Source organism: Molossus molossus, unplaced genomic scaffold (genome assembly GCF_014108415.1).
Source record: "Molossus molossus isolate mMolMol1 unplaced genomic scaffold, mMolMol1.p scaffold_m16_p_17, whole genome shotgun sequence".
Lineage (NCBI taxonomy): Eukaryota > Metazoa > Chordata > Mammalia > Chiroptera > Molossidae > Molossus > Molossus molossus.
In genome coordinates, this window is record NW_023425352.1 from 62,573,657 (window position 1) to 62,600,333 (window position 26,677).

A 26,677-nucleotide genomic window follows, 5' to 3' on the forward strand; every position below is an offset into this window, starting at 1 on the left:
GGACAAATGTTTATGTAAGACATAATGACAGTAATAATACAAGAGAGAAAAAAGTCATGTGCATTAAGACTCTAACCTTATTTCTAAGGAGGAAGGTAATATTTTAGCTGAGAATTGATGGATAATTTTACAAACTAGAAAAGCTGTAAGCTGCTGAACCCTTGGTCATGCAGGTATAATGAGGATGCTTTCCCACATATGGACCTTCAAAATCTGAAAATCAGAATAGTGATTATAGATGATACTTATAAGCCAGATTTTTACTTATACTGGTATGTAGCATATCTGGAGGAAAATGACAGGAAATGGGAAAACTAAGGTGGTAGTATATAACAGGGGCTTTGTATATTAAGAAATAAATTCAGACATTTTTACATGTAGGGAGAATTCAGTACAAAATCTAGGAAAGATTTGTCAGAAAGACAACTTTTATGGTAATAAGATTGTCTACCAATGACTGCAGTAATAAGGTCCAAAGCAAAGCATTTCCAAATTAGATAAGTTCCTTCTTATTTGCACCAAATCACACTTCATTAACTATACATCAGGCACATGGCAGGTTTACAATTTGTTTCAGTGACATATAATCATACAGCAGTTGAAAGAAATCAAAGGTGGTTTAGAAAATGCATGTATTCATGTTTTCAAACATATGTATAAATAATAAATTTGTGCTACATTAAGAAAATATTAGATCAAGTTGTGACTGAGGAGGGTAAAGGGAAAGAACCAGAGCCTGGATAAGCAAAGGGCTGAGCTGGGTAGAAAAACAACATTCTGAACTGGTTAGAATACAGGAGTCAACATTCTTTTCTGAGGAATATGTAATAAAAATGTGTCCTCGGTTTGTGCTAGCTGCCAGCTGCCTGGATGAGTCATTATCAAAGAAAATAGGACCTTCTTCATTGTGACCTTGTCCTTGTAACTATTGCTACATAACAAATTACTCTAAAACTGAGTGTGAGAAACAAGTGTTTTGTTTTGCTCATGATTTTGTGAATCCTGAACTCAGGAAGGGCCTGAGTGGGCAGTTCTGTCCTTGAATTGCTGTCACCTTTGCAGTCGGATGCAGTCTGTGCTACTCTCTGAGGTTTCACTGGGCTGCACATCCATGGCAGCTGCACAGGGTGCTGGCAGTTGATGCTGGCTGTCGTGTGGTAGCTCAGCTGGTGCTGTCAACCAAGACACCTACATGTGGCCTTTTCAGCCTAATCAGACTTCTTACATGGCATTTGGCTTCCCCCTGAGCACATATCCCAGGAGAACCCTGGGGAAGCTGCATGGCTTTCTCGGCCCAGACCTGGGAATTCACCCAGTATCACTGACTTCATACATTGTTGTTGAAAGCAGACCCAAGGGGATGCAATAGAAAGCTGGGCTCCTAACAAGAGGGGTAAAGATTCTGTGGCCATTTAAAAATATACAACAGCCTTCACCTTTACAAAACAAAAATGGATTATTTACTGAGCAGATTTGGTTTAAATATTTTGATGTAAAAAGCCACCAATTAATAATGTATTTTCAGTCATACAGTTTCTTTGTATTGAGTGGGAAGTAAAATCAGAAATGGACCATATTTCATTAACTGGAGGATGCATTAATTTTATGACACAATATTATTTTGTGTCCCACTAAGAGAGAAAACAATCTCAACTATTATGAAACTAATACCAGATGCTAATACATGCAAAAAATAGTATTTTAGAATTGATGAAACATTATTTCTTTATTTTTATTTTATTGAGATGTAATTTACATAGCATAAAACTTACCCTTTTAAAGTGTACAGTTCAGTGGTTTTAGTATATTCACAAGACTGTACAACCTATAATTCCATGATGAACATTTTTATCAGCTACACACACACACACACACACACACACACACACACACACACACAACCATACCCATCAACAGCCATTACCCATTTCCCTCTCCTTCCAGCCTCCTGTAACCACTATTCTGCTTTCTGTCTCTGTGGATTTGCCTGTTCCAGACATCTCATATAAATGGGCTCATATAATATATAGCCTTTCCTGTTTGGCTTCTTTCACATGTCAACCATCATGTTTGAAGGTTCATTCATGTTGCAGACTATATCTGTGTACTCTTGCAATCTTCATTATTAATATCGCCATTAGGAAATGGTCATTATCATCTAAAGTTAGAATACAATAATGAGTGAAATGATGTGCACATGTATATATTCAGTGACTACTCACAAAACTTGATTTAAGTGGAAAGACAAGAAGAAATTAACCCTTATAAAGGTGAGCTCAACGATGCCCACAAGAGGAGATGGGTAAGTGAGATTTGGTAGTAGATGCTTCTCAATGTCCTCAGGCCAGTGATCAAATCATTGTCTGGTATTCAATATTTTCAATGGGAAGAGAAAGGAAGAGAGAGAGAGGAAGAGAGGGAGGAAGGTGAAGAAAAGAAAGAAGGAAAGATGGAAGGAGAATGATGGATGGAAGGAAGAAATAATTTTATCAACTAAAGTCTGTTTTGTTCTGCTACCCTAATTTAAAACAAGCTGTTCTTGGGAGGAAAGGATACTGAAGAAGCTGTGATAAAAGTGTGATTAATATTACTGAAATGAATCCCACTGAGTGACCTTGGGCATGTCTTTGTGCCTCTGTTGAGCTCAGACATCAAGTGAGGAAATCAACACCTGCAAGGTCCAAACCAACTGACATTTATCTTCTCTACTCTTTGGCTGTCCGTCGCCTAGAAAATTCCTCCCTCATCTGTAGATTCTCAGTACCCTGATCAGGAAACTGTGGCATCTCCCATAAGCTCTCAGCCATCTGCGCATTTCTGGTGAGTTCTAAGTGAATACCTATTTAGGAATTAATTCTTTACTAAATTGAAAGACATTTTGGTATAAGAGAAAGGCTATATCTCTTTGTATCTTTGGGTTCTAATCATTGTTTGGCCAGATGTTTGGTTAATATGAGTAGAGGGAATTAAATGTAGGTTGTTGGCTCAGAAATTTCAAATTTTAGGTTTTATTCAAATGTAAGTCAAGAAGAGAAGTGAGTCCAGGTACACATCTCTAGGGTGGCAGAGGAACCATTGGCATGGTTTTGGAGTTTTTTGTGGATGACCACTTTTAAAATGTCAATAGTTGTGTATTACTGTGATGTAAGGGAAAAAAAATAACACATCAAATGTGTGACTTTTCAGTTATGTTCCTTAGCAGTGGGCAAATAAAAATGGAAAATTGCTTTAAATTCAATTTAAGGAAAGATATTATGTTATTAATAGATAGATATGGCTAAAAATCCTAAAGGAAGGAAGGCATAGAATGTGGATATATTAGTAGCAGTTCTCAAGAGAAATGAAACCAATAGTGTGTGTGTGTGTGTGTGTGTGTGTGTGTGTGTGTGTGTGGAGAGAGAGAGAGAGAGAGAGAGAATGATTTTAAACACTTGGCTGGCAAATCCAATATCCACAGGGCAGGCTAGCAGGCTAAAAGTTCAGGCAGGATTTGTGTATTACAGTCTTGAGATAAAATTTCTTTTTGTGAAATCTTAGTTTTTGTTCTCCAGGCCTTCAAGTGATCGGATTGAATCCCACCCACATTATCAAGGAAAATCTCTTTATGTAGGTCAACTGATCATAAATATTAAACACATCTGTAAAAGACCTCCCCAGTAGCATTCAGACCAAACAACTGGGCACTGTAGACTAGCCTAATCTACATTAAAATTTCTCATCGCAGTGGGAAATGCTCATAGAGAGTCTGGGTTTATAAATGTTGAATTGCATGTATGGTGGATCATAATATTCAGCACAGTTTTAGGAATGCAAGTGATTCATGAGCATTCGAGCTTCCCATATTTCCTGATTTTTATTCAGAAAATCACTTAGTCTGGGAATGTGTTTGCCCTATTGTTAAGGAAAGTATTACAAGGGTTTGCCTGTTAAGTTCATTTTACACAGCTCTGTTGCATCATTACATTGTAAGCATCTATCATAAAGGCTTGCTAGTGATTACCCTTAATTTGTATTCAGATGGAAGCAAGAGAAAGAAAAAATATATAAGCATGGGTCTTATAATTATGCTATATAAAATTATTAGGCAATTTAGAAAATTGTTGGTGGGAAACTGCCCACCATGCATAAAAATAATTTTGATTTTGATGTACAAAGTTTAATATAAAAACAGTTGTGGGGAGACCACACCATTAATTTTCCCTTAATTATTCAAGAACATTTGAATTTGCTTGAAAAAAAGTGGTATCTTTATAAAGTTGAGTCTTTCCTGTCAACAAAATACTTGTTTTGGCTCTGTGACAAAGTTCATGTGGCAAGGCTTGCTGTGGACTGTAAAATTGTTAGAACAAGGAAGAACAACTAATTATGTCCATTTTCCCCCTTGGTCATAACAACAACAAAAAAAGTGTGATCTTTTCCTGCAAACTGAAGTGTATGTATTACATACATATTCAGGTAATTTGTGGGCTTATGTATTGTCTAAAATATAGAAATAACTCTCTGCTATCATCTTGTTGTGCATCGTTGTTTATTCAGATAATTGTCAACCCACTGATATATGTGTTCTATTAAAAGATCATAAATAGCCCTGGCCAGTTTCGCTCAGCGGTTAGAGCATCGGCCTGTGGTCCAGAGAGACCCAGGTTCAGTTCCCACTCAGGGCACATACCTCAGTTGCAGTTTGTCCCCGGCCCTGGTTGGGTTGTGCGGGTGCCAGCCACTCGATGTGTCCCTTTCACGTCTATGTTTCTCTCTCTCTTTCTCTTCCTCTCTTTCCCTCCCACTCTATCTGAACAAAAAAATGTCCTCAGGTGAGGATAAAAAAAAAAAAGATCATAAACATACTACTTCTCAATTCCTGTGTTAGATGGCTTCTTGTAAATAAGCTAGAGATAGTCAATATTTAATCAGGGCACATCTTCCAAGGGTTCAAAGTATACTACATTGACTGTTGAAAGTGGTTTATTTGCATAAATCTATTACAAATCAATGTTCAGTAGTATTTAAGGAACTATAAAACATAGCTTTCAGGATCAAGTTCCAGCTCCCTATGATGGCATACTTAATTGACCTGTATTGAAATGCCTGTTCTAGTTTAGATCTCCTCCATTGGAAAATTAGCTCCACCCTTTAACTCCGGTGTATCCCAGATGATTCTGTACCCTCTATCATAGCAAATAGCATCAAGGAATGATAGCACTCCCAAACAGATTCCCTCTCACAGTAGTTCCAATGTGAGACCAAGAAATTGCAGTCATTTTATGTAGGGTGCCAATCTGTGAGGGTGGCAGACAGGTCAGTTGAAGAGTGAGTCTGGAGTCCGGGTGCCCACCTTCCTTCGCTGTGGTTGAACCCTGAACCATTTGCAAACTACTAATTGTTGCTCCAGGTTCTTTCAGGTCTGTGTGTCTGTTGTTCTCAGCACTCGGCTAGGCTAGAAAATGAGGAACCTGTACAGAATCCCGTAGGACAGGAAAAGGAGGGGACATCGCAACATGGCAAAACTCTGCAATGTAAATGAAGGAATGCCTGGGAATCAAGGAAAGGTGGAAAACGAACACCCTCAGAATGCTGCAAAACCAGAAGTAGCCTGTACTCTGGAAGACAAGGAAAACTTAGAAAATGAGGGAAAGATAGAAAACAAGGGAAAGACAGAAGATGAGGAAATACTAGAGGATGAAGAGCCAGAGAACGAGGGAAAGCCAGTGATAGAGGGAAAGTCAGAGAGCCAGGGAAGACTAGACAGTGAGGGAGAGCCAAAGGAAGAAGGAGAGCCAAAGGAAGAAGGAGAGCCAGTGGGTGATGGAAAGCCAGTGAGCCAGGGAAAGCCAAAAGAAGGAAAACCAGAGAGTGAAGGAAAGCCAAAAGAAGGAAAACCAGGTAGCAAGGAAAAGACAAAAGAAGAAGGAAAACCAGCCATCAAACCAAGGACTGCAGGAAAGTGCCCAGCTGGGGATGATGTACCCAGGAAAGCCAAAAGAAAAACCAACAAGGGGCTGGCTCAGTGCCTCAAGGAATACAAAGAGGCCACACACGATATGCATTTGAGCAATGAGGAGATGATAAGAGAATTTGACGAGATGGCTAGGGTAGAGGATGAGGTGAAGAAAACCAAACAGAAATTGGGGTGGGGGTATGTGGATGCAAAAAGGTTTACAGGACCCCTTCCACCCAACGGGCCTAAGGGAACTCAGGGGTGGCTGTAGGGCCCCACAAAGGGGCTTTGAAGACATTCCTTCTGTGTAGTGTCCATGGCAGGCATTTGCCAGCCCCTGGGCTTTAACCTTATGCTAATACTTTGCTTTAGTTGTCACTCTCATTATCCAACTGCAGCCCTCTATGTTTCAGTAGCAGATTTTTGTCCAATGCATGAAATAATGTTCATGATGCATTGTAAAATTAAAAAGAAAACAGTTTGTAAAACCAAAAAAAAAAAGTGTGAGTCTGGGAAGGTGGGATAGAGAGTGGAGAAAGTAGAGAAGAGAGAGGATGGCCATCTGGGTGACCAGAGGAAAGTGAGCTTAGTCCCTGTTGGGCCCAAATGACATGACACCTACCCTCTGCTTGACTTGAAAAAAATCCTTTCATTAGGAAACAGATGAAGCCCTTTATGCTTTAGTCTTGATCTACCTTCTCAGCCTCACTTACCAATACACCTGGTAGCCTTCCTCCATACATCCTGACCCCCTCAGTGTTGTTGAGTGAATCTGGTTCTTTCACTCCTACATGCCATTACCTGTGGAAGGATGTCTTCAGTGCATAGATAATGTAGGAAAGTCAGATTGAAATTTATTTCCATGCCCTGTCTTTAGTTGTACATTGGATCTCGTGCACATTACTTCATCCTTATATTTGTCACATTTAAAGTGGAGAAAATAGCCCTGGCTGGTTTGACTCAGTGGTTAGAGCGTTGGCCTGCGGTCCAGAGAAACCTGGGTTCGGTTCCCGCTAAGGGCACGTGCCTTGGCCTGGCCAGTTTGGCTCAGCAGTTAGAGCATCAGCCTGTGGTCCAGAGAGACCCAGATTCAGTTCCCGCTAAGGGTGCATACCTCGGTTGCAGTTTGTCCCCGGCCCTGGTTGGTCATGCAGGTGGCAGTCACTCAATGTGTCCCTTTTACGTCGATATTTCTCTCTCTCTCTCTTCCTCTCTCTACCCCCCACTCTATCTGAACAAAAAATGGAAAAATGTCCTTGGGTGAGGATTAAAAAAACAAAACAAAAAACAAAACAAAACTAAGGGCATGTACCTTGCTTGCAGTTTGTCCCCAGCCCTGGTTGGGTTGTGCAGGTGGCAGCCACTTGATGTGTACCTTTCATGTCGATGTTTCTCTCTCTCTCTCTCTCTCTCTCTCTCTCTCTCTCTCTCTCTCTCTCTCCCACTCTATCTGAACAAAAAATGGGAAAATGTCCTTGGGTGAGAATAAAAAAATAAAGTGGAGAAAATAGCACTTGGAGAGTTCTCAAAATAATTAAATGTGATGGCATCCTCATAATTGTGCCCAACACTTTGATTATCAATGGCTTCTAGTCCTATTTTGCCTTTTTGAGACAGATTCTAATTAATCTTTTAAGACCAGTTCAATTATCCCCTGATTTAGTCTCCAGAGTAATTCATTCTTTCCTCTCAGCTCCCTAAAATGTAATCATAAATATTTTATACACTTAGTGAAATGATAATTATCTGTGTATAGTTTTCTCAAAATTAAAATAGCAACATTTCTGGCTCTCTGAAAATGTAGGTAAAGGAAGTTGATGAAGCTGCCATGCCCAGAGGTAGACCTAGTTCAATCAGAGAGAGAGGGCCTAAGAAAGTGATACTTGTGCTGAGAGCCAAGGATGGAGTAATAGCAAAGGAAGATGAGAACCATATTTCAGGCAAAATATATGGAGATACATGCCAGGGAAACATATGCAAAGCAGGCACATAGTAAAATAAGGCTGAGGTAAGCCTAGCCCAGCTGCATTGTTGAGGACATTGCCCTAGGTGGAGGCGTGGCCTATGGGGCACACTGAGCAAGTTTGTTTCACTCAAGATCATACTGATACTCCATTGTGTACATGTACCACAGCTTTTTTTTATCCATTCGTCTAGTGACAGACATTTGGGCTGTTTCTAGATCTTAGCTATTATAAATAGTGCTGCTACGAGCATGAGGTACATATATTCTTTCTGATTAGTGTTTCAGGCTTCTTAGGGTATATTCCTAGAAGTGGGAGCACTGGGTCAAATGGCAGATCTCTTATCCTTTGAGATGACATGCAGGGACCTGGAAAGTATCATTCTAAGCGAAACAAGCCAAACAGAGAAAGACAAGTATCATATGATCTCAGTTATTTGTGGAATATAATGTACATAACAATCTGAGGAATGGGGTAGTCCCAGAGACGTGGAAATGGGGTACAGACCGACAATCCCCAGAAGAGGGGGTGGTGGAGGAGAGATAAACCACAGAACTTATATGCACATATATATGAACAATGGACATGGACAACAAAGCTGGGGACAGGGTGGGGAGGGAGCAGGGCAATCAGTGGGGGGAAAAGGAGAAACATCTGGAACAAAAATAAATAAATTAATTATTTAAAAAATAAAAATAAATAAATAAATAAAGATCATACTGTTAGTACTGCTTACTGAGTACCTCTTATATGCAAAACACTCTTTGAAACCTCAATATGTTAACACAATTGTCGAAGACCCTCTAAGGTGCATGCTGTTACAATCCCAATTTTACAGAAGGGGAAACTGAGGCGACAGTGGGTTAAATTCCATAGTGTTTATAGTCAATAAATGGTGGAAATTGGATGCAAATTAAAACACAATCTGACTCCTGTTTGGCTGCCAAGCAGAAAACCTCTTGGAAAGACACCAGAGAGACGCTGGTAGACCAGTTAGGCAGTCTGAATGAGTTACAATGGTAGGTTAGACTAGAAAACTTAGGAAGCATTATTTTGTAAGAAGGAAATTTCAATTTAACCAGAACACTTTGAAGTGAAGGCTTTGAATTGGAAAGAAAGTTTTAAATTGCTATCAGACTTTGTCATTTGAGTAATTGAAACATTTCAAGAAACATTTCAGGGCCAAATATGGCATGTCACACCTTTTATGAAAGGAACTATTTGAGAAAAATAACTACCAGCTTCTACAGTAATATGTGTTGAAAATATGGGTTTAAAGGAAAAGTTAATTCACCTTACCTCCAGGTGAACCCTATTCAGGTTCTGGATGACCATAAGTTTTGGGAGTCCTTTTAAACTTAATTAGTTGCCACATGTGAACTAGTAAGATCAAATCACCCCATGATATATATTTGGGAAGCTTTGTATTAATATGAAAAATTTGACTTCATATTCCAAAGATAGAGTGGACACAAAAACAAAAAGTTATTAATTTACTCAAGTAAAAAGAGGATGTAGGAAGCTATGTGTGTATCATTCATTGGGAGCATTTATGGTTTGAAGATTAATGTTGTTGATGGAAGAAGGTATAATGTTGCCAGTATGCTTTATGCTTGTCCCCTAATTACCTTTAATTTATGGTATTTTTCAAGGAGCACTCAACTAAAGAGACTTTTCTAATGCAGTCAGATGTTTAAATCTAACCAGCTTCCTCAGAGATTTACTGAGCTGCTTCTTCAGATGAAAAATAATTTTTGTAATCAATGGTCTCTGAAGTCCCAAACCAATAAATTGTGCGTTTTTTATGGGTATAATAAGGCAGCCAACACACTAAACTCAATGTTATAGGGATAAACTGTGACCATCACTGATGTTTACCAGGACGTACAAGCCTTATTTCTTGCCCAGCCTGTGTGGCACAGTGGATGAGCATCAACCCATGCACCAAGAGTTTGCCAGTTCAATTCCTGGTCAGGGCACATGCCCAGTTTGTGAGCCAGTGGGGGGCATGAAAATGGCGGCCAGTTGATGTTCTCTCTCATCGATGTTTCCATCTCTCTCTTCTTCTCCTTCCTCTTTCTCTAAAAATCAATAAAAATTTTTTTTTAAGTATGTGTCTTAAGTAGACTATTTTCCATTGTTGGACTACCCTGCATTTAATGAAATAAAGAATTTTGGCAAAATGGAAATCGATTGATTTTTTTCATCATAATTTTTCTATCTAGGAAAAGATCCATAGATTTTTATTTTTCCCCAAATTTTAAGGCAATATGGACCATCAAGAAGTCAAAGAGAGTGTCTTTGGATAATTGATGTAGAGTTTAAACATTACAGTTTCTACTTTTACTTTCAAATGTGGACTTTGGGTTTGGAACAATCCATTTTCTTTGATCAAATGTCTAAAGCAGGAACTGAAGGCCACAAAACACACCCATGTTTTCTTAAATGTTGTCACAGGCTCAGAAAAGCTAAATAATTTTTCTGTACTTATACAGATTATTAACATCAGTATTCTTTCATTTAAATAATGTTGTATTAATGTTTTCTCCTGAAAGTAAAGGCATCAGCATTTAATAAGTTACGATTGATTTATTAACCAAAATTCTTTACTGTGGACTTAAAGAAGTATAATCCTGTGTATAAATAGATGTATTTTGAAATTATATATTTTTACATGCCTGTCTCTTCAATGGAAGAAATTTTTTAATACATACATAAAGATTTTGACAGAAGAAAATAATCAAAACGTCCTACCATCCCAGCATAGTAGCACACGGTTTTATTTTATTCCAAGACTTTTGCATGTTTGTCCCAAGCATTTTTTCACTATATCTCATATTATTTTAGGTTTGTTAAAAGACATGTAATTAAACATTTCTATGAGGTTATTTTGTATGTCAAGTGACAGCAACTCAGTTGAAACAGACTAACATACTTACAGGCACGATTGGACTATATTGTTCTTTGTTCGGGATGAACCAGCAATTCAAAAGAAGTCACCAAGGACTTAGTTTCCCTCTATAGTTTTTCTACTATTCTAAACAAGTGGCTTGCAAACCTTCTCAGTCCACCTCTTCCCCTGAACAACTTGGTAGAGAGCTTAGCCATTGAAATATCTGGCTACAGTCGACTTATGCCCAGCCTTGGTTTCTGATTTGTTCTGTAGATGTTTTCCACACTGACTTGGTCCTCTGCCACTGTGTCCTAGTAATGGGAGAAAATAATTCCCTGTTATTCTGTCTTGCTGACTCTGTTGCAAAATTTAAAACATTCAGTTATACCAAGTGTTCTGAGCACAGCAGAAGTCATAATTAGGGATGCAAAGATTTCACGCTAACTGTAGCTATGCAACACATAACTGCATTGTAGTGTTGTTCAATTTTTATCTTATACTATATTTATCTTCAAGGAACAAATGAACCAAGTGAATTGTGTTTAAGGGACACAGAACTGAGTGTATTTAATATATGCTTTCTCATCTTTTGCTTGAAAAAAGAAACATTCCATCTTCTGTAAACTGCTTATGAAAAATCATTTTCTGCCTGTGTCTGCAAATCCACATGGTGCAGAATTGCATGGCCCCTCTGGAAAAGTCTGGCACTTTATCACATAGGTAAGCGTGTAATTGCCATGTGATCTTACAATCCTACTTTTCGGAAATTACTCTAAAGGAATAAAATTTATATATATATATATATATATATATATATATATATATATATACACTTGCACAACAATGTTTACAATAGCACGGTTTCTACAAACTGGAAACAACCCAAATGTCCTTCAGTGTGTGAGTGGCTTATGAACTATAGTGTATGCAGACAATGAAATGCTAGTTAGCAATAAAAAAGCAAATCTATTGATATAGACAATATGGCCGAATCTCCAGAGGCAGTATTCTAAGTGGTAGTAGACAGATTAAATAGTTTATGATTCCATTTATGACATTAAAAATCCAAGGGATAGATAAAAAATGTCTAGGTGTGGGCAGTGGTGGGAGGGTGTGGTTATTACAGGAGCAGCATGAGGGAATTCTTTGTGATCTTGGAATTTTGTATCCTGTTCATGATGGTGGCTAAAAAAATCTCTGCACGTGTTATAACTCATGAAATTGTACAATAAAATAGTTAATACTACTGAATATTTAAAAAGCCAAGTTATCACCAAACAAACATTCACTAGGTCTATCACATGCTAATAAAATAACTAAATAATAACACCTGCAATTCCTATCTGTTTTCATTTCCCAAAGCTCTGAAACCTAGTATAATATCATACTTCACTTTCAAATTAAACAGTGCTTTTGATTCTTATGTAGCACATATGAAAAACTTGGGAACCATTTTAAAGAAAGACAAAATCAGTTCAGATGCTATGTCAGAATAAGTTAACATTTACCCTGTTAAGCATTACATCGAAGGGACAAGAGAAGGCTATGTATCTATAATGATGTAATCTTGGCATGAAATGTGTAAGCTAATTAGATTGCCTAAGTGAAAAATTGTTAAAATCTTTGCACTTGGTTTTAATATAAAGGTTATTATATAAGAGATCGGGATCACCCCCAGAAGTCTTAGGATTAAATTTTTGGATGCTGTCCACCTGTAAAAAGTGAATTTTCCAAATGCTTTTATAATGTTTATTCAGCTCTATTTAGTGAGATTGGATTATGGCTGTTATTTTCATTTCTTTTCACGGCCAAATTTAAGATGGTGCTAAGGGTAGTGCTACACCCTGGTTCCGAGTCCTCTTGCTCTTTTAAGTAAGTGAGAACTTGCCCCTTCTATACTCATCTCCAAGTACCCATGAGTAATGCGTTGTGGCACTAGCATGGAGTTCAAGCAGGCCCTGCTTCTCCCTTTGGGGCACCTTAAACTTCCTGGACAAGATCATGTGACTCCCACCTGGAACCTGAGTCCCTCTGGGTATGTCACTTCAGCTCCCATCAGTTTAACTTCGAACTTGCCCAGGAGTCCATCACGCAGCACCAGAAGGGACTTCAGCTGCATTTGCTTGGGCATATATAACTATTTACCAGTTAGTCTTGATTCTTTGGACAAACAACAGTACCACAGAGGATCTTCTCTTGGCCTCATCCTTCAGCTGATATTAGTGCACTCTGCACTCGTCTAAGCCTTGTGGACATGTGATTCATTCAACCAGCAAATATTTATCTTTACTTATCTTGAATCACACATAATTTATTCAAAGATGCTTTGTTTCAGAGTTGGAGATAGGAAAAGCTGTAAAAAAAAGAGAAGTGTGGACATCAAATATGTTTGATAAAAACAGGGTTAAGCGAACATAAACAGGATTCCTCCCAGAGTGAATTCTGAGAACTTGAAATGCGCTCATATGCCCTATGAATGTCCAAGGAGGGGACCTAATGTGTGGTGCTTCCCATGCCTCTCTGACCGTGGAAGCCTCTGGCTATTTTTCCCAGACAACTTTATTGTCCTAGTGCTCTACTTTTCATACTCTGCAAATGGACTTCATAGGCGACAGCAAAAAGATAATCTTTCATGTCCTAAATATTCAGTATTTAGGCACATAGCCTCAGAGCCAGGGAAATTGCAAGCAGTGACCCGCGTGTTGTTTGCCAAGCTGCTGGAAACATACACCCTTGTTTTTCTGCCTTATTGTTTTCAAATTGGAATTTAGCAGTGCTAATGGTAATCCCCAGAGTATGTTAGAATTCTGGAAATAGTATAGATACCAATTTGTTTTAATTTTTGGAAGAACTAGATGATTAACTCAGCTTTGCTATGTGATAAATTATTTTCTATGCTTGTGCAAACATTGTCAATTAAGAATGGCAGATTTACAGCCTGAATTTGGTAAGAAGGGCATGTGCACTGCATAAGTATATTTCCTGCCCTAGCTGAGTGTATGAGTCTTATAAATTATACATGGGTTTCAGCAATTTGAAGAGATACCATCAATGTAAATATGTAAATACAGTTTTCTTTCTGTCACTTAACCCATGTTTTTGGGCTACATTTGGTGTCAGATATATTGTAGGTGTTTTTGATGAGCTCATTCATTTTTTTAAATTCTAAGGGAAGAGTTTCTTCACATAAATAGAATTTTGTTCAAGTAAAATAGATTATAGGCTAAAGTAATCTCTATAAAGAGATGCTATATTGACTTATTATTTAATCTTGTCTGCCTCATTTTAATTTTTTAAATTGTTATTGAGTTTATTGGAGTGACATTGGTTAATAAAACTATATTGGTTTTGGATGTACAGTTCCATAATACATCATCTTTATATTGCATGTGTGTCCACCACCCTGGGTCATGTCTCCTTCCATCATTATTTATCACCCTTTTACCACCTTCTAACTCCCCCCTTCCCCTTTTCCATTTGGTAATCAGAATACTGTTGTCTGTATCTATGAGGTTTTTATTTTTCCTTAATCCCTTCACCTTTCTTACCCCTGCAGCCTCCCTCCACTCTAATAGCTGTCAGTCTGTTTTTTGTATCTATAAGTTATTTTTTCTGGCTGAATAGTATTCCATAGTGTAAATGTACCACAGCTTTTTAATGCAGTCATCCACTGGTGGGCACTTGGGTTGCTTCCAAATCTTGGCTATTGTAAATAACACAGCAATGAACATAGGGCTGCATACATTCTTTTGAATCAGTGTTTTGGGTTTCATCTAATATATTCCCACAAGTGGGATTGCTGGGTCATAAGGAAGTTTCATTTTTGATTTTTTGAGAAAACTCCATATTGTTTTCCACAGTAGCTGCACCAGACTGCATTCCACCAACAGTGCATGGGAATTCCCTTTTTTTTTTTGCATCTTCACCAATACTTGTTGTTTGTTAATTTATTGATGATAGCCATTCTAACAGGTGGGAGATAATATTTCATTATGGTTTTAATTTGCATTTCTCTGATAATTAGTGATATTAAGCATCCTTTCATATGTCCGTTGGCTATCTGTATGTCCTCTTTAGAAAAGTGTCTATTCAGGTCCTTTGCCCATTATTATTTTTGTTGTTGTTAGTCCTCACTAGAAAATTTTTCCATTAATTTTTTTAGAGAGAGTGCAAGGGAAGGAGAGAGGGGGAAAGAGAGAGTAAGAGAGAGGGGGAGAAATATTGACGTGAGAGAGACACATCTATTGGTTGCCTCCCATAAGAACTCTGACATGAGCTTGGAATCGAACCTGCAACCCAAGTACATGCCCTTGACCTGGAATTGAATCTGAAACCCTCCAGTGCTCAGGCCTACTCTAACCACTGACACACACTGTCCAGGGACTTAGCCCATTTTAATTGGATTATTTTATGGTGTCGTGTTATAAATTTTTATAGATTTTTGGATATTAATCTCATATCAAATGTATTATTGGTGAATATGTTCTCCCATTCAGTGGGCTGGCTTTTCATTTTGCTGATATTTTACTTTGCTGTGCATAAAGGTTTTAGTTTGATGTAATCTCATTTGTTTATTTTTTCTTTTGTTTCTCTTGCCCAAGGAGACATATTAGAAAAAATATTGCTATGAGAAATGTTTAAGATTTTATTGTGCATGTTTTTTTCAAAGATTTTTGTGGATTCATGTCTTACATTTAAGTCTTTAATTCATTTTGAATTTATTCTTGTATATAGTATAAGAAGGTAGTCTAACTTTGTTTTTCCATGTATCTGTCCAATTTTCCCAACACCATTTATTGAATAGGCTATCTTTACCCTATTGTATGTCCTTGCCTTCTTTATCAAATATGAATTGACCATACAGGTGTGGGTTTATCTCTAAGCTCTCTGTTTTGCTCCATTGATCTATATGTCTGTTATTATGTCACTGCCATGCTGTTTTTGTTACTATGGCCTTGTAGTATAGTTTGATACCAAGTAGCATGATTCATCTAACTTTGTTCTTCTTTCTGAAGGTTTTTTGTTGTTGTTGTTTTGTGTTTTTTTTTTTTTTTTTTTTGCTATTCAGGGTCTTTTGTGGTTCCATATAAACTTGTGGAATATTTGTTCTAGTTCTGTGAATTACACCATTGGCATCTTGATAGGAATTGCATTGAATATATAGATTGCTTTGGGTAGTATGGACATTTTAATGATGTTACTTCTCCCTACCGATGAGCAATTTATATGCTTCCAATTATTTGTATCTTCTTCAATTTCTTTATTGTCTTATAATTTTCCAAGTACAGGTCTTTTATATTTTGGTTAAATTTATTCTAAGGTATTTTATTTTTTTTTAAATACAATTCTAAAAAGGATTGTGTTCTCAGTTTTTTTTTTCCACTGGATCATTATTGGTGTATAAAGAGGCTACTGATTTCTGGATATTTATTTTGTATCTTGCTACTTTACTGAATTCACTTATCAGTTCCAATAGTTTTTTGGTGGAATCTTTCAGGTTCTCTGCATACAGTATCATGTCATCGATAACTAATGACAGTTTTACTCCTTCCCTCCAATTTGGATGTCTTATATTTTTTCTTCATGTCTGATTGCTATAGCTAGGACTTCCAGTAGTATGTTGAATAAGAGTGGTGAAAATGAACATCCTGTCTTGTTCCTGATCTTTTATAATTCCAAAACAATGCTAAATTGAGAGGGTGCATCTCTTCCCTGTTTGTCATTTTAAAGTTTTAATAAACTTAATTTTTACTTTTCTAAATAGGAATAACTGCTAATTTTTATCAATTGCCTATTGATTATCATTTAATATGTTTAATTTCTTAAATATGGCTTTAGAATTTGTAAGGTTGAATTATTTTGTGTTCTTAGAATATGATCTATTTGGTCATGGTGTTTTATTATTTTTATACACTACTGAATTCACTTTGTCAGTATTGCATTTTTAATTTTGTGTTAATGTATACAAGTAATTGGCATACAGTTCTTTTGTGTATTATGTTTATTAGACTTGGACATTGGAGGAGAGTACTTGTTTCATTGTTTTATTTAATTTTATACTATAATTTTGGCTTTTTGTTTCATTAACAGTGAATTTTTACTTTCTTAATTTTTCCTCCTGTTTTATTGTGGTTTATATTAATGCTTCTTGTGTTTCAGAGGTTTGGAGTGAGATATGTTCATTAAAACAATTGAGATCCAGGGGCAGTTATGTGTCACCTAAATATATTTATCTGTAATCTTGCTTAAAAATAACTTTGTGGTACCTTGTTACATTTTTTTTCTGAATAGTTGAATCAGCTTTAAAGCAATGGAATGAATTTACTTGTAATCCAAGTGGCTGCAAAGGGATAGATTCCTTGGCAAATGACTGCAATTATTGCATTTGCAGTTATAAACTTTATGTGCTAAATACTTAACACAGAATATCATATTTTAGCTTACAATAAGGACTTTACTTTTTTATATTGACTCAATCTAATAATTAAGCCTCTGTTTCAAATGTATTTTAAATTTCAAGAATGATTAAATGGCATTTTTATTGTTTACTGTGGTCATTGCTGACTGTGGTAAATTGCTTGCTGACTCAGCTTTAATATAGAACATGCAGACACATTCTGGATTTCTTCCCAGAAAGGAATGTGACTTCAGGTGATATACATGCCAATTAAATCCCTTTGGATTTAGAAACTTGTGAATTTCCTTAGTCATAGAAGATTAGCAGTTAATCTTTATTCCCTTGCTTGGTTTAAATCCTGGAGCAATTTTGTAGTCTCTCAGAAGTGATATTATTATCTGGACAGTGGTTCTTTTTGCTGTGGACTAAGAAATAAAAACCACACAAAAAATACTTGGATGGACATAAAGAGATACATAAATGATAACTTTGAAAAAGCAAAATAATAAAATATTTACTGTTTATCACATTAAAGTATGGATCCATTTGCATGTATGGTATACAGAAGAAGCAATAAACCATTAATATACATGGAAAGGATTTCAAAGAAAAGGTGTAACAGATTTTTGTCTTGGTGCCTGTAACTGAGGAAGGATGCTTTGTTTAGTCAACTGGATGACAGTTGAAACAGCATTGGATTTTATGTCAAATGTAGGTCCTGCTATTTACTATTTTTGTCAAATTGATAGTCACTAAACGTCTCTGAAACTCCATTTTCACAGATATAAAATTCTATAATGTCAGTAATTTCTATAAAGGGACAGCTACCTGAATCTCATGGTTTTGTAGGGAAATGAGCAGGTCTACACCGTGAGGAAGCAGGTGACATACTGCCATTGGGATCTGAAGGAGGATTCTGGAAAATCTGCATCAAGAAAATATGATTGGAAGAATAAGTGTTGTTTAAATGTCCATATTACCCCCAAGTGATCTGCATAGTCAGAGCAGTCCCTATGAAAATTCCAGTGTGATTTTTTATAGAAATAGAAAAGAGCAGCCCTAATATTCATATGGAGCTACAGGCGATCTGAGTACCCAAAACAATAGAGCAAGAGGGACAAGCTAAAGCCTTTACTCTTTCTGATTTCAAAGAATATTATAAAACTACAGTGATCAAAACAGAATGGTACTGGCATAAAAACAAACATGCAGATCTGTGGAACGAAATAGAGAGCCCAGAGATATATCCACTCATTTAAAGTCGATAGATCTGTGACTGGGGTCCAAGAACACACCACAGGGAAAGGATTAGCTCTTTAATAAGTGGTGCTGGGAAAACTGGATATCCACATGGGAAAGAATGAAATTGGACTTTTATCTGACACCATACACAAAAATAAACTATAAAATTAATGAGAGAATTAAATATAAGACCTGCAACTTAAAGCTACTAAAAAAATAAATAAAATAAAATAAAAAATAGGGAAACATCTTGATGGTGGTGCTGGCAATGATATTTTTGCAATTACACAAAAGGCACAGGCAGCAAAGAAAAGAAAAAAACAAACAAACTAAAAAGCTTCTGTACCACAAAGGAAACAATTAAGGAGTGCTCAACCACTGAGCCACACCAGCCGGACTTAAAATTTTAAATTAGCCGATTTCTCTAAAAAATGAAAAACTGTAATAGTGTTGGCAAAAACAAAAATAAATAAACAAATAAGAGAAGAGAAGTGGAATTCATTCTAGATGGGGAAACCAAATGTAGTGAATTTATAAGAGATGAAGATGAAGAAAAGAATGAAATTATTTTAGTAGTTCTCAAAAAAAGGAAATTCTTCACCATTTTGTCAGGAGCACACACAGCTAACAATCAGGATAAACCACACACTCCAGTGAGGCTCCTTTACTACATTTTGAGGATATTTGCAAATTTTACTGAAGAATGCTCACATGATGGTAGGGTTCTCGTCCTTACAATATTATTGTTTCCTGGTTTCAGAATTTAGATGGCACACCAGTTTTTCTGAGATTGCCGTTGTGTTGCAGACAAAGGACTTATGTCTTTGAGCTCCCTTTTCTAGATTTGAAATGGTATGGTGATGATACCTAAGAGGGTCAAAGTGAGAATGATATGAGATGATGTGTTTACATCACTAACTTGCTGCCAGCACTAGTCAATGATTGATGTCTATCAATAATATTTTCTTGACTACTTTGTACATTTCTGTTGAACACTTAATCAATATTTTCTGATGCTGACTCTGATAAAGACAATGCCAACTTCTATAGTATCAGACACGATTCTTAGTTCCAGCCTTATGGAGTTTGCAGGTGAGGGAGGAAGGTGGGCAGGAATCACACAGTCCTGTGAGCAAATATAGCTACAAACTGTAATATGAAGGTACTATAGCCTAGTTTGAGGAGATAAGGATGCCTTAACAGAGACATCACATTTAACTAGGATCTCAAGTGTCAGTAAGTTAACTGGGCAAAGGATGGGTATAAAATAGAGAGAGGGGTTGCAGCTAAGGATACTGGCATGGGCAAAGCACTAGATCCAGGAGGGCTCATGGTATGTTCAAGTGGCTGAGGAGACACCAAGATAGCTGGCATTCACAGAAAGGAATTGGGAGGCGGGTGTGGCACAGCTTCCATGCTCTGGTTTTGCTTAAGTTTCCAAGCTCATTGCCATCTGTTGAGAGAAAAAAAAAATTGTCATAGTATCCACTCTGAAGCTCCATAGCCAGAAATTATTTGATCAGAAATAGAAAGTAAACACATCAGGTGGGCACCATTGAATATCAAAATCTTATTTCTGTGTGCATTTCCTATGAAATAAGACACACCTAGAGTCCAGCAGCCAGGTCACTGGTTTGATTCCTAGTCAGGATACATGCTCAGGTTGTGGGCTTGATCCCTAGGTGGGGGCGTGGAGGAGGTGGTCAATTGATGTATTGATGTTCTCTCTTATCGATGTTTCTATCTCTCTCTCCCTCTCACTATCTCTCTCTCTAAAAACCAATAAAGGAAAAACAAAAACAAAAACAAAAAGACACACCTAGAAGGAATGTGCATAGAAGTTGCTTCGAAGTGACATCTAACAGGCCCATTTCTGCCAGCTGGGTTTGGTGTTCTAGGATGAACCAGAAGCTGATATAATTGGGCTCAATGTGTGTCTATTCTTAGTGGGAGACAAATCACTAGCATAATAAATGACCAGTAGAGGTTTCAATAGATACTGTTGGAATCCATTTGACTTTTACATATTTCTCTGACATTTACATTTGAATACAGTACTCACAAAAGTAAGGGTTGTAGATCACAGCCTGAACTTCAAATAGCATATTTATAGACATGAGAGGAAAGAGAGAGAGAGAGAGAGAACACGTACTAACCCTGGGAGAACTTCTGTGATGTTATGATCCAGTGGGTGCTCTAGGGTTTTCTCTTCACGATTATATCCCACTTGACATATCACTATGACAAGTGATGAATAATCTAGGCTGAAACCACCAGTCTGGATAAATTAGGTTGTCATTCATGTAATAAATATTTATTGGACACTTGTATTGTTCTAGGTGGTAAAATCTGAGTAATTATGCCTATCAACTTTAAGGAGTCATAATCTCTTGGAATACTAGACACATAAACAATTATAATCATGTTGATTAACATTTTTTGAGAACATGAAATGTCATACACTTTGATGAGGGATTTATACCAATTATATTATCAATCCTTCAACAAAATTTTTTTTTTTTTTTTTAGATAGGATAACTAAGACTCTAAGAACCAAGAATCCCCAGTTCATAAGTGACAAACCAAGGATGAAATTCAGTTTTCTCTTCTACCACAACTTATGCTCTTGACCACCAATCCATATTGTCCCCCCAACCAAGAAAAAAAAAAATGTATATATATGTCAAGCCCTGCTGGTGTGGCTCAGTGGTTGAGCATCAGCCCATGCACCAAGAGGTCGCAGGTTCAATTCTCAGGTTGGCGCACATGCCCAGGTTGTGGGCTAAATTCCTAGTGGGGGCATGCAGGAGGCAGCCAATCAATGTTCTTTCTCATTGATATTTATATCTTCTTCTCCCTTATCGCTCTAAATCAATAAAGAAAACATTTTTTACTAAAAAGAAGTATGAGCCAAAAGCTAAGGGTGCACCTGGGAATGATAACGTGGTTCAACCTGAAAAGGCTTTAAAGAAGAAGCAGTGTCTGAGTTCTGGCTCACTGCTCTTTATCTGAGCCAATCATCTTCAACCCCTGGAAGATCATTATGATATTGTAAATGTAGACTCCATCTATAGTGGTTTTGTTACAAAGAAATGTAAGGAGTGAATTGGTCATCTTTGGAAGTTGATAGGGAACACAATCATTCATTATCTTGAAAACTAGTAACTAAATGAAAAGAATCAAATATCTATATACCCTTTTCTATATGAAAGCATTCTAGCTAATAAATTAAAGAAGAAATAAAAGAATACAGTATCACTATTTTGCCACCCCCACTAAATTAATATGTTCATTTTTTTGTAAAAGCTATTCTGATGTGGCTGAAGAAACAAGAACCTCGGAGGAATTAATAAGCTATGGTCTGGGGATGAGACAATTGGTAGATAAACAACTAATATGTAATACTAAATTGTGAGTAGTACTGCAAGAAAATATACTGGTAGAAAATATCAGAAGATATACTGATAGAAAATAATAATGAGGTTTGGGTGTGGATAGGGTGTACTGGGTTAGCCTTCCTGATTAAAATTACCCAATGAGAAGATACCAGCTATGTTAAGAACTACAGAAAAAGTTCCCAAGTCAGAAGGAAAGACAGATATGAAAGCCCCAAGACTTGGGCCTTCCAAAACATGGAAGCAGAGAAATTTTTATTGAGAATATATTATCAGTAACAAAAGGCAATTGAAAGATCATCTTTCTTGGTCCATTTTCCCTTCCAAAAGTTTAGAATGAAGAATGCTACAGGTCAAATTCTTGACTGATGTGTTATCAAATTCTTTGTAAAATTACTTAATGCAAAACCACTAAAGGTGAATTTGCATAAGGAGTGATCTGAGTGCATATAGCATGCAGACTAATAAATGCAATGCAAGCTGATCAAATATTTAAGGAGAATAAAGGATTAAATTTACAGTGATACCTCGGTTCTCGAACATAATGCGTTCCAGGAGGACGGTCGAGAACCAAATTGTTCGAGAACCGAAGCAATGAAACCCATGAGGAAATAATGGAAACTGGATTAATTCGTTCCAAGCCCCAGAAAATGCCTATTTACTGGCCTAATTTGTATATAATATGTAGAAAAACATAAGTCTCAACAAGAAATAAAAGTGTACAGTATGTCTAAGGGTTAAATTCAGTGTAAAGCGTGACTCTCTCCACAAAGCGTGACTCTCTCTCTGCACTCACACTGATGACGCAAGCAAGGCGCGCTGGGCCGAATGAACGCCATTCGGCTCAACTCGGCTCATCTCGGAAGTTCAAGTTCCAAATATTTGTTCGGATTCCAAGACAAAAGTTTCTCGAATCTCCTGGTCGAATACCGATTTGGTCGAAATCCGAGGCGTTCGAGAACCGAGGTATCACTGTACTTTTAAAACCACACCATAGAGGTAGTTGAGAAGCAAGTAGTATCTTCTATCTTACTGTAACATACAATACCCGTGGAAAGTGTAAGTTCCTTGTTCTTCTTCTTCTTTTTTTTTTTTTTAACACATTCTTCATATAGGCTGCCTCAATGCTGATTTTTTTATTTTATTTTTGCCACCCTACACATTCTCCTAGAGTTACATAATCAACTCCTATTGTTTGAACTACCTTGGCAGATGACTTCCAAACTGAGTGTATGCCGCCTCCTAGATACACAAAGGGGTACCCACCAGGGGTGACCATCACAAGTGCCCTTAAGGATGTAAATATTTGAAGGAGACAGTGGAAAAGCATAATATTATGTATATGTGTACCTCCCTCATTCAAAATGATTTAGTTTACTTTTATAGTTGTATCCTATACTACACAACTAAGACGTAGCTTTGTGCTTTACTTGACAGCAGGGTGTGAGTTTGACATTTCTATTTTAGATCCACCTAGAAGAGGGTATAATGGGCATACCGTCTTAAGGATCTCACTGTGCCTAGAATAGAAGTGCTTTTCTCATTGAAAGCTTTCCTTCTGTCATGTCCTCTGGCTTGAAGTTTGTGTGGCCATCTAAGTAGTTTCCCCAGATGAAAATGTGGGAAACATTTTGGATTCCTCTCTCCTACCCATCTGCCATATAACTCAAGCACCAAGACTTGCTGAGTATATTCCTTAAATGTGCTCCTGCGAGCTGGGTTCTTCTTCCCATCCTCTCTGTTTTAATGCAGTCAGATCATGTCTGAATGTCGCTTAGCATCAGTTTCAGTGATGTGAGTCTCCCTAATCATTCTCTTATGGCTACTAGGGTGAACTGACTAGAAAGTCTTATGTCACTCAGATGGGTAAGGATTTCTACTGAGTATAGAATAAATTTATTCTTAGCTTTATAGTCAAGCTACTTCACTCTCTGACTTCAAGATACTTAAATCTAATCCACATTTTTAACCATCCACACTCAGACATTTACATTAAGATTAAAATATTTGCTCAAATGATCCGCATTCCTGAGACTATGCTCTCATTTTTGGCACCAAGCCTTTGCAATCCTGTCCTTTCCCCGGGGACACCACATTTTCCCCCTGGCTACATCCTACTCATTTGTTCATGACCCAGCTTAATGTCAGCACCTCGGAGAAAACTTCTTCCATATTCCAGGCTCATAAAGTCACTCTCTTCCCTGTGCTCCAAATGCTCTTTATTAATAATTCTACCTTAACATTTACCGAAATGAACTCCAATTACCTGCTTAGGCATCTTTCTCATTGACGGGATCCTGAGCTTCCTTCCCTGAGGGCAGCAACCGTGGATTTTAAACTAACACAATGTTGGCACAATGTGGATATTTAATAATTATCTATAGGATGAATGAGTGAGCAAATTAATTGATACACATGTGGATTCCAAATGTTTCACTAGCATTTTTAAATGTCAGGTTTTTGTAAGTCAGTTAGTCTTTAGATTTTATATGTATTTGTTCTTTCTACCCACTTCTCTGACCCTAGACACACACACACACTTGTGATATTAAGATGTTTGCTTCATCTTTGTATTCTATGTGGCAACAGTTATATTGCTCTCTAAATAATGTTCGGTTGAAAATTGTAAAACTGTGATTGAACTTTGAAGATACCTTGGGGCTCTGTGTGTCAGGGGAGGTTAAGGTCCCTCCATGTGAGGTATTCTAGTGTTCAGAGACTTGCTTGATGACTATCACAAAGCCCAAAGGCATTCTGCTTCGCAAACTGTGAATGACTGGTCTTCCTGTCACTCAGTCTCATAACACCCTCTTTGGTGCAAGACCTAGCCTTTAAATAGATATTATTCTTCATGTCTTTTAAGTGTTGATTGATGATAAGATACAGTTTATTTGAGGAATAAATGACATATTATATTAATAATTGCATTTCTTTTATCCCAAAATAGAGGAAGCTTTCAAAGATGGTCTAGTTTTTCTGACAAATTTCCCCCAAGAAATTTGCATTTCTAGAAATGGAGAGCTGCAGAGGGATTGCAGTTCATGTGTGGGGGAGTCCACAGCCATCATCATCATGATCTATTATGAAACCATTTGCAGCTTGACAAGTGAAATATATATTGTATGTTGTGAATTTCCTAGAGAGGAACATAGTATTCAGTATATTTCAAGAAGTACCTGGCCATGGTAGTTCCTTTCTCTTTTGTGGCCTCTAAAAAAGCTGCTGTTGAACTAGGCAGAAAACCCTTGGGGGGAAAAAGCCCTTTTTGGACTGGATTATATGATATGTGCATTTTTAAAATATTATTTTTTAATTCCTCATACTGAGTTGTTCAGGTACATTTTCAGAGTGTTTTCTGTGAACCAGGACTGAGGATGCAGAGAACAATTAGACATGAACCCTGCTTTTGAAGGGCTCACACTTTTATGTGCTAATATGCTTTTGTGGTTGTAGTGAATTTAAAGAAAATTAACACAAAGGGACTTAAAATTTGTGTTCAAGACACCAAAAATTCTGTTTCTCTTCATAGATGGTGCTCCTCTTCCCAGTAACCCTGAAGTAGAATGATTTCACCTCCATCATGAAAGTGATTTCTTCTGGGTCCTGTTACTAATGACTTCATTTATTTTTAATTGAGATATAATTGGCATTAACATTATTTCAGTTTAAGCTGTACAACGTATTGATTCCATACATTTATATATTGCAGTATGAATGCCATTGTAACACTTGCTAATACCTCTGTCACAGAGAATAATTATCATCTTTTTGTGGTTGGAATAATTAAGATCTAGTCTCACAGCAAGTTTGATGTTTATAATATTCTCCACAATCAATATACTGTGCATCAGATCTCTAGAACTTAATTTATCTACTAGTTACAAATTTGTACCCTTAAACAAAATCTTTCCTATTCCTTCAACCCCTCCCCCCCAGCCCCTCTAACCACTATCCTACTCTGTTTTTATGAATTTGGCAATTTTAGATTCCCCTTGTAAGTGCTGTCATATAATATTTTAATGATAACTTTTTAAATAAAATTTTTGTTCAAGTTGGATTGCACTCTATTACTGATTTGATAAATTCATATATATATATGAATATATATATAATTAGGATGGATATATATATATATATATATATATATATATATATAATCAAAAGAACCAAAACTCTATTAATCTCTTGCATCTTCCCTAAAAGTCATCTATCAAGCCTTAGCTCTTAGCTCTGAAGTTTCTCAAGAATAATACAACTCATACTCTTGTAATTCAGTGTTTGATTACTTCTCGCCCCAAGTCAACAGGGAAAATAGCAAGAGAGCAAGACACTGGAAGGCTGCAGCAGCTTGCTCTTTACTGTTCCCAAATGCAGAGTCTGTGCAGGCTGGGCAGCATGGAAGGGGATGGAGTTCTCTCTGGACCATGCGGAGTTGCTTGGGGCCGCACTCCTGGGTAACGTCCTGAGCTGAAGGCCACTAGCAGCTAACTGCCCTGGCAGTAGAGGACTCTTTCTTTGGGGAAATTTCAGTTGAACTGAGGTCCAAGAAATGAGTGCTTGCCTGGACATTTTGCAAGGACAGTCACTGAGGTGACATCAAAAAGAGCCGGTGAGGCCTTGAGGAGCAAGGCCAGGCTTTTGTTCCTGCGCTGCACCACGGCACAGGTGATCTTCTGTCTGCAGGTGTGAATTGGTGAAAGAGACTCGGGGCAGAGGAAGGAGGAACCTCAGTTTCCAAGATGAGATCATCTTTGCTTTTTCCCGGGCTAGGGGCTGGTCTGGCTTCTTAGATTGCTGTGCAGATTGAGGAAAAAGAGAAAGAAATAAGTAAATGCAATCAATAACAGAGAG

The 26,677-nt window shown here is 37.2% G+C and overlaps 2 protein-coding genes across 5 annotated transcripts in view; both read left to right on the forward strand.

Moving 5' to 3' along the window:
- The window catches only part of NRG3 (neuregulin 3), a 1,298,130-nt gene that overhangs the window by 579,959 nt on the left and 691,494 nt on the right, over positions 1-26,677 (forward strand). The gene's annotated exons all lie outside the window — the stretch shown is intronic.
- LOC118632210 (transcription elongation factor A protein-like 4) lies at positions 5,496-6,240 on the forward strand. Of its 2 annotated transcripts, none has more exons than XM_036265097.1 (2): positions 5,496-5,799; positions 5,902-6,240. In XM_036265097.1, exons 1-2 carry the CDS (start codon positions 5,496-5,498, stop codon positions 6,204-6,206), a joined length of 609 nt encoding a protein of 202 aa, XP_036120990.1. In that variant the 3' UTR covers positions 6,207-6,240. The 2 variants fall into 2 exon arrangements, with proteins under 2 accessions (XP_036120990.1, XP_036120989.1); XM_036265096.1 differs by having other exon boundaries at positions 5,496-5,860; positions 5,930-6,206.

What these genes read in the sequence shown, in the direction of transcription:
- LOC118632210 (XM_036265096.1), top strand. Translation starts at nt 5,496, where the DNA reads ATGGCAAAACTCTGCAATGTAAATGAAGGAATGCCTGGGAATCAAGGA. An exon ending in AAACCAGAGAGTGAAGGAAA is followed by an intron (nt 5,861 to 5,929) that starts GCCAAAAGAAGG and finishes CATCAAACCAAG; the next exon opens with GACTGCAGGAAAGTGCCCAG.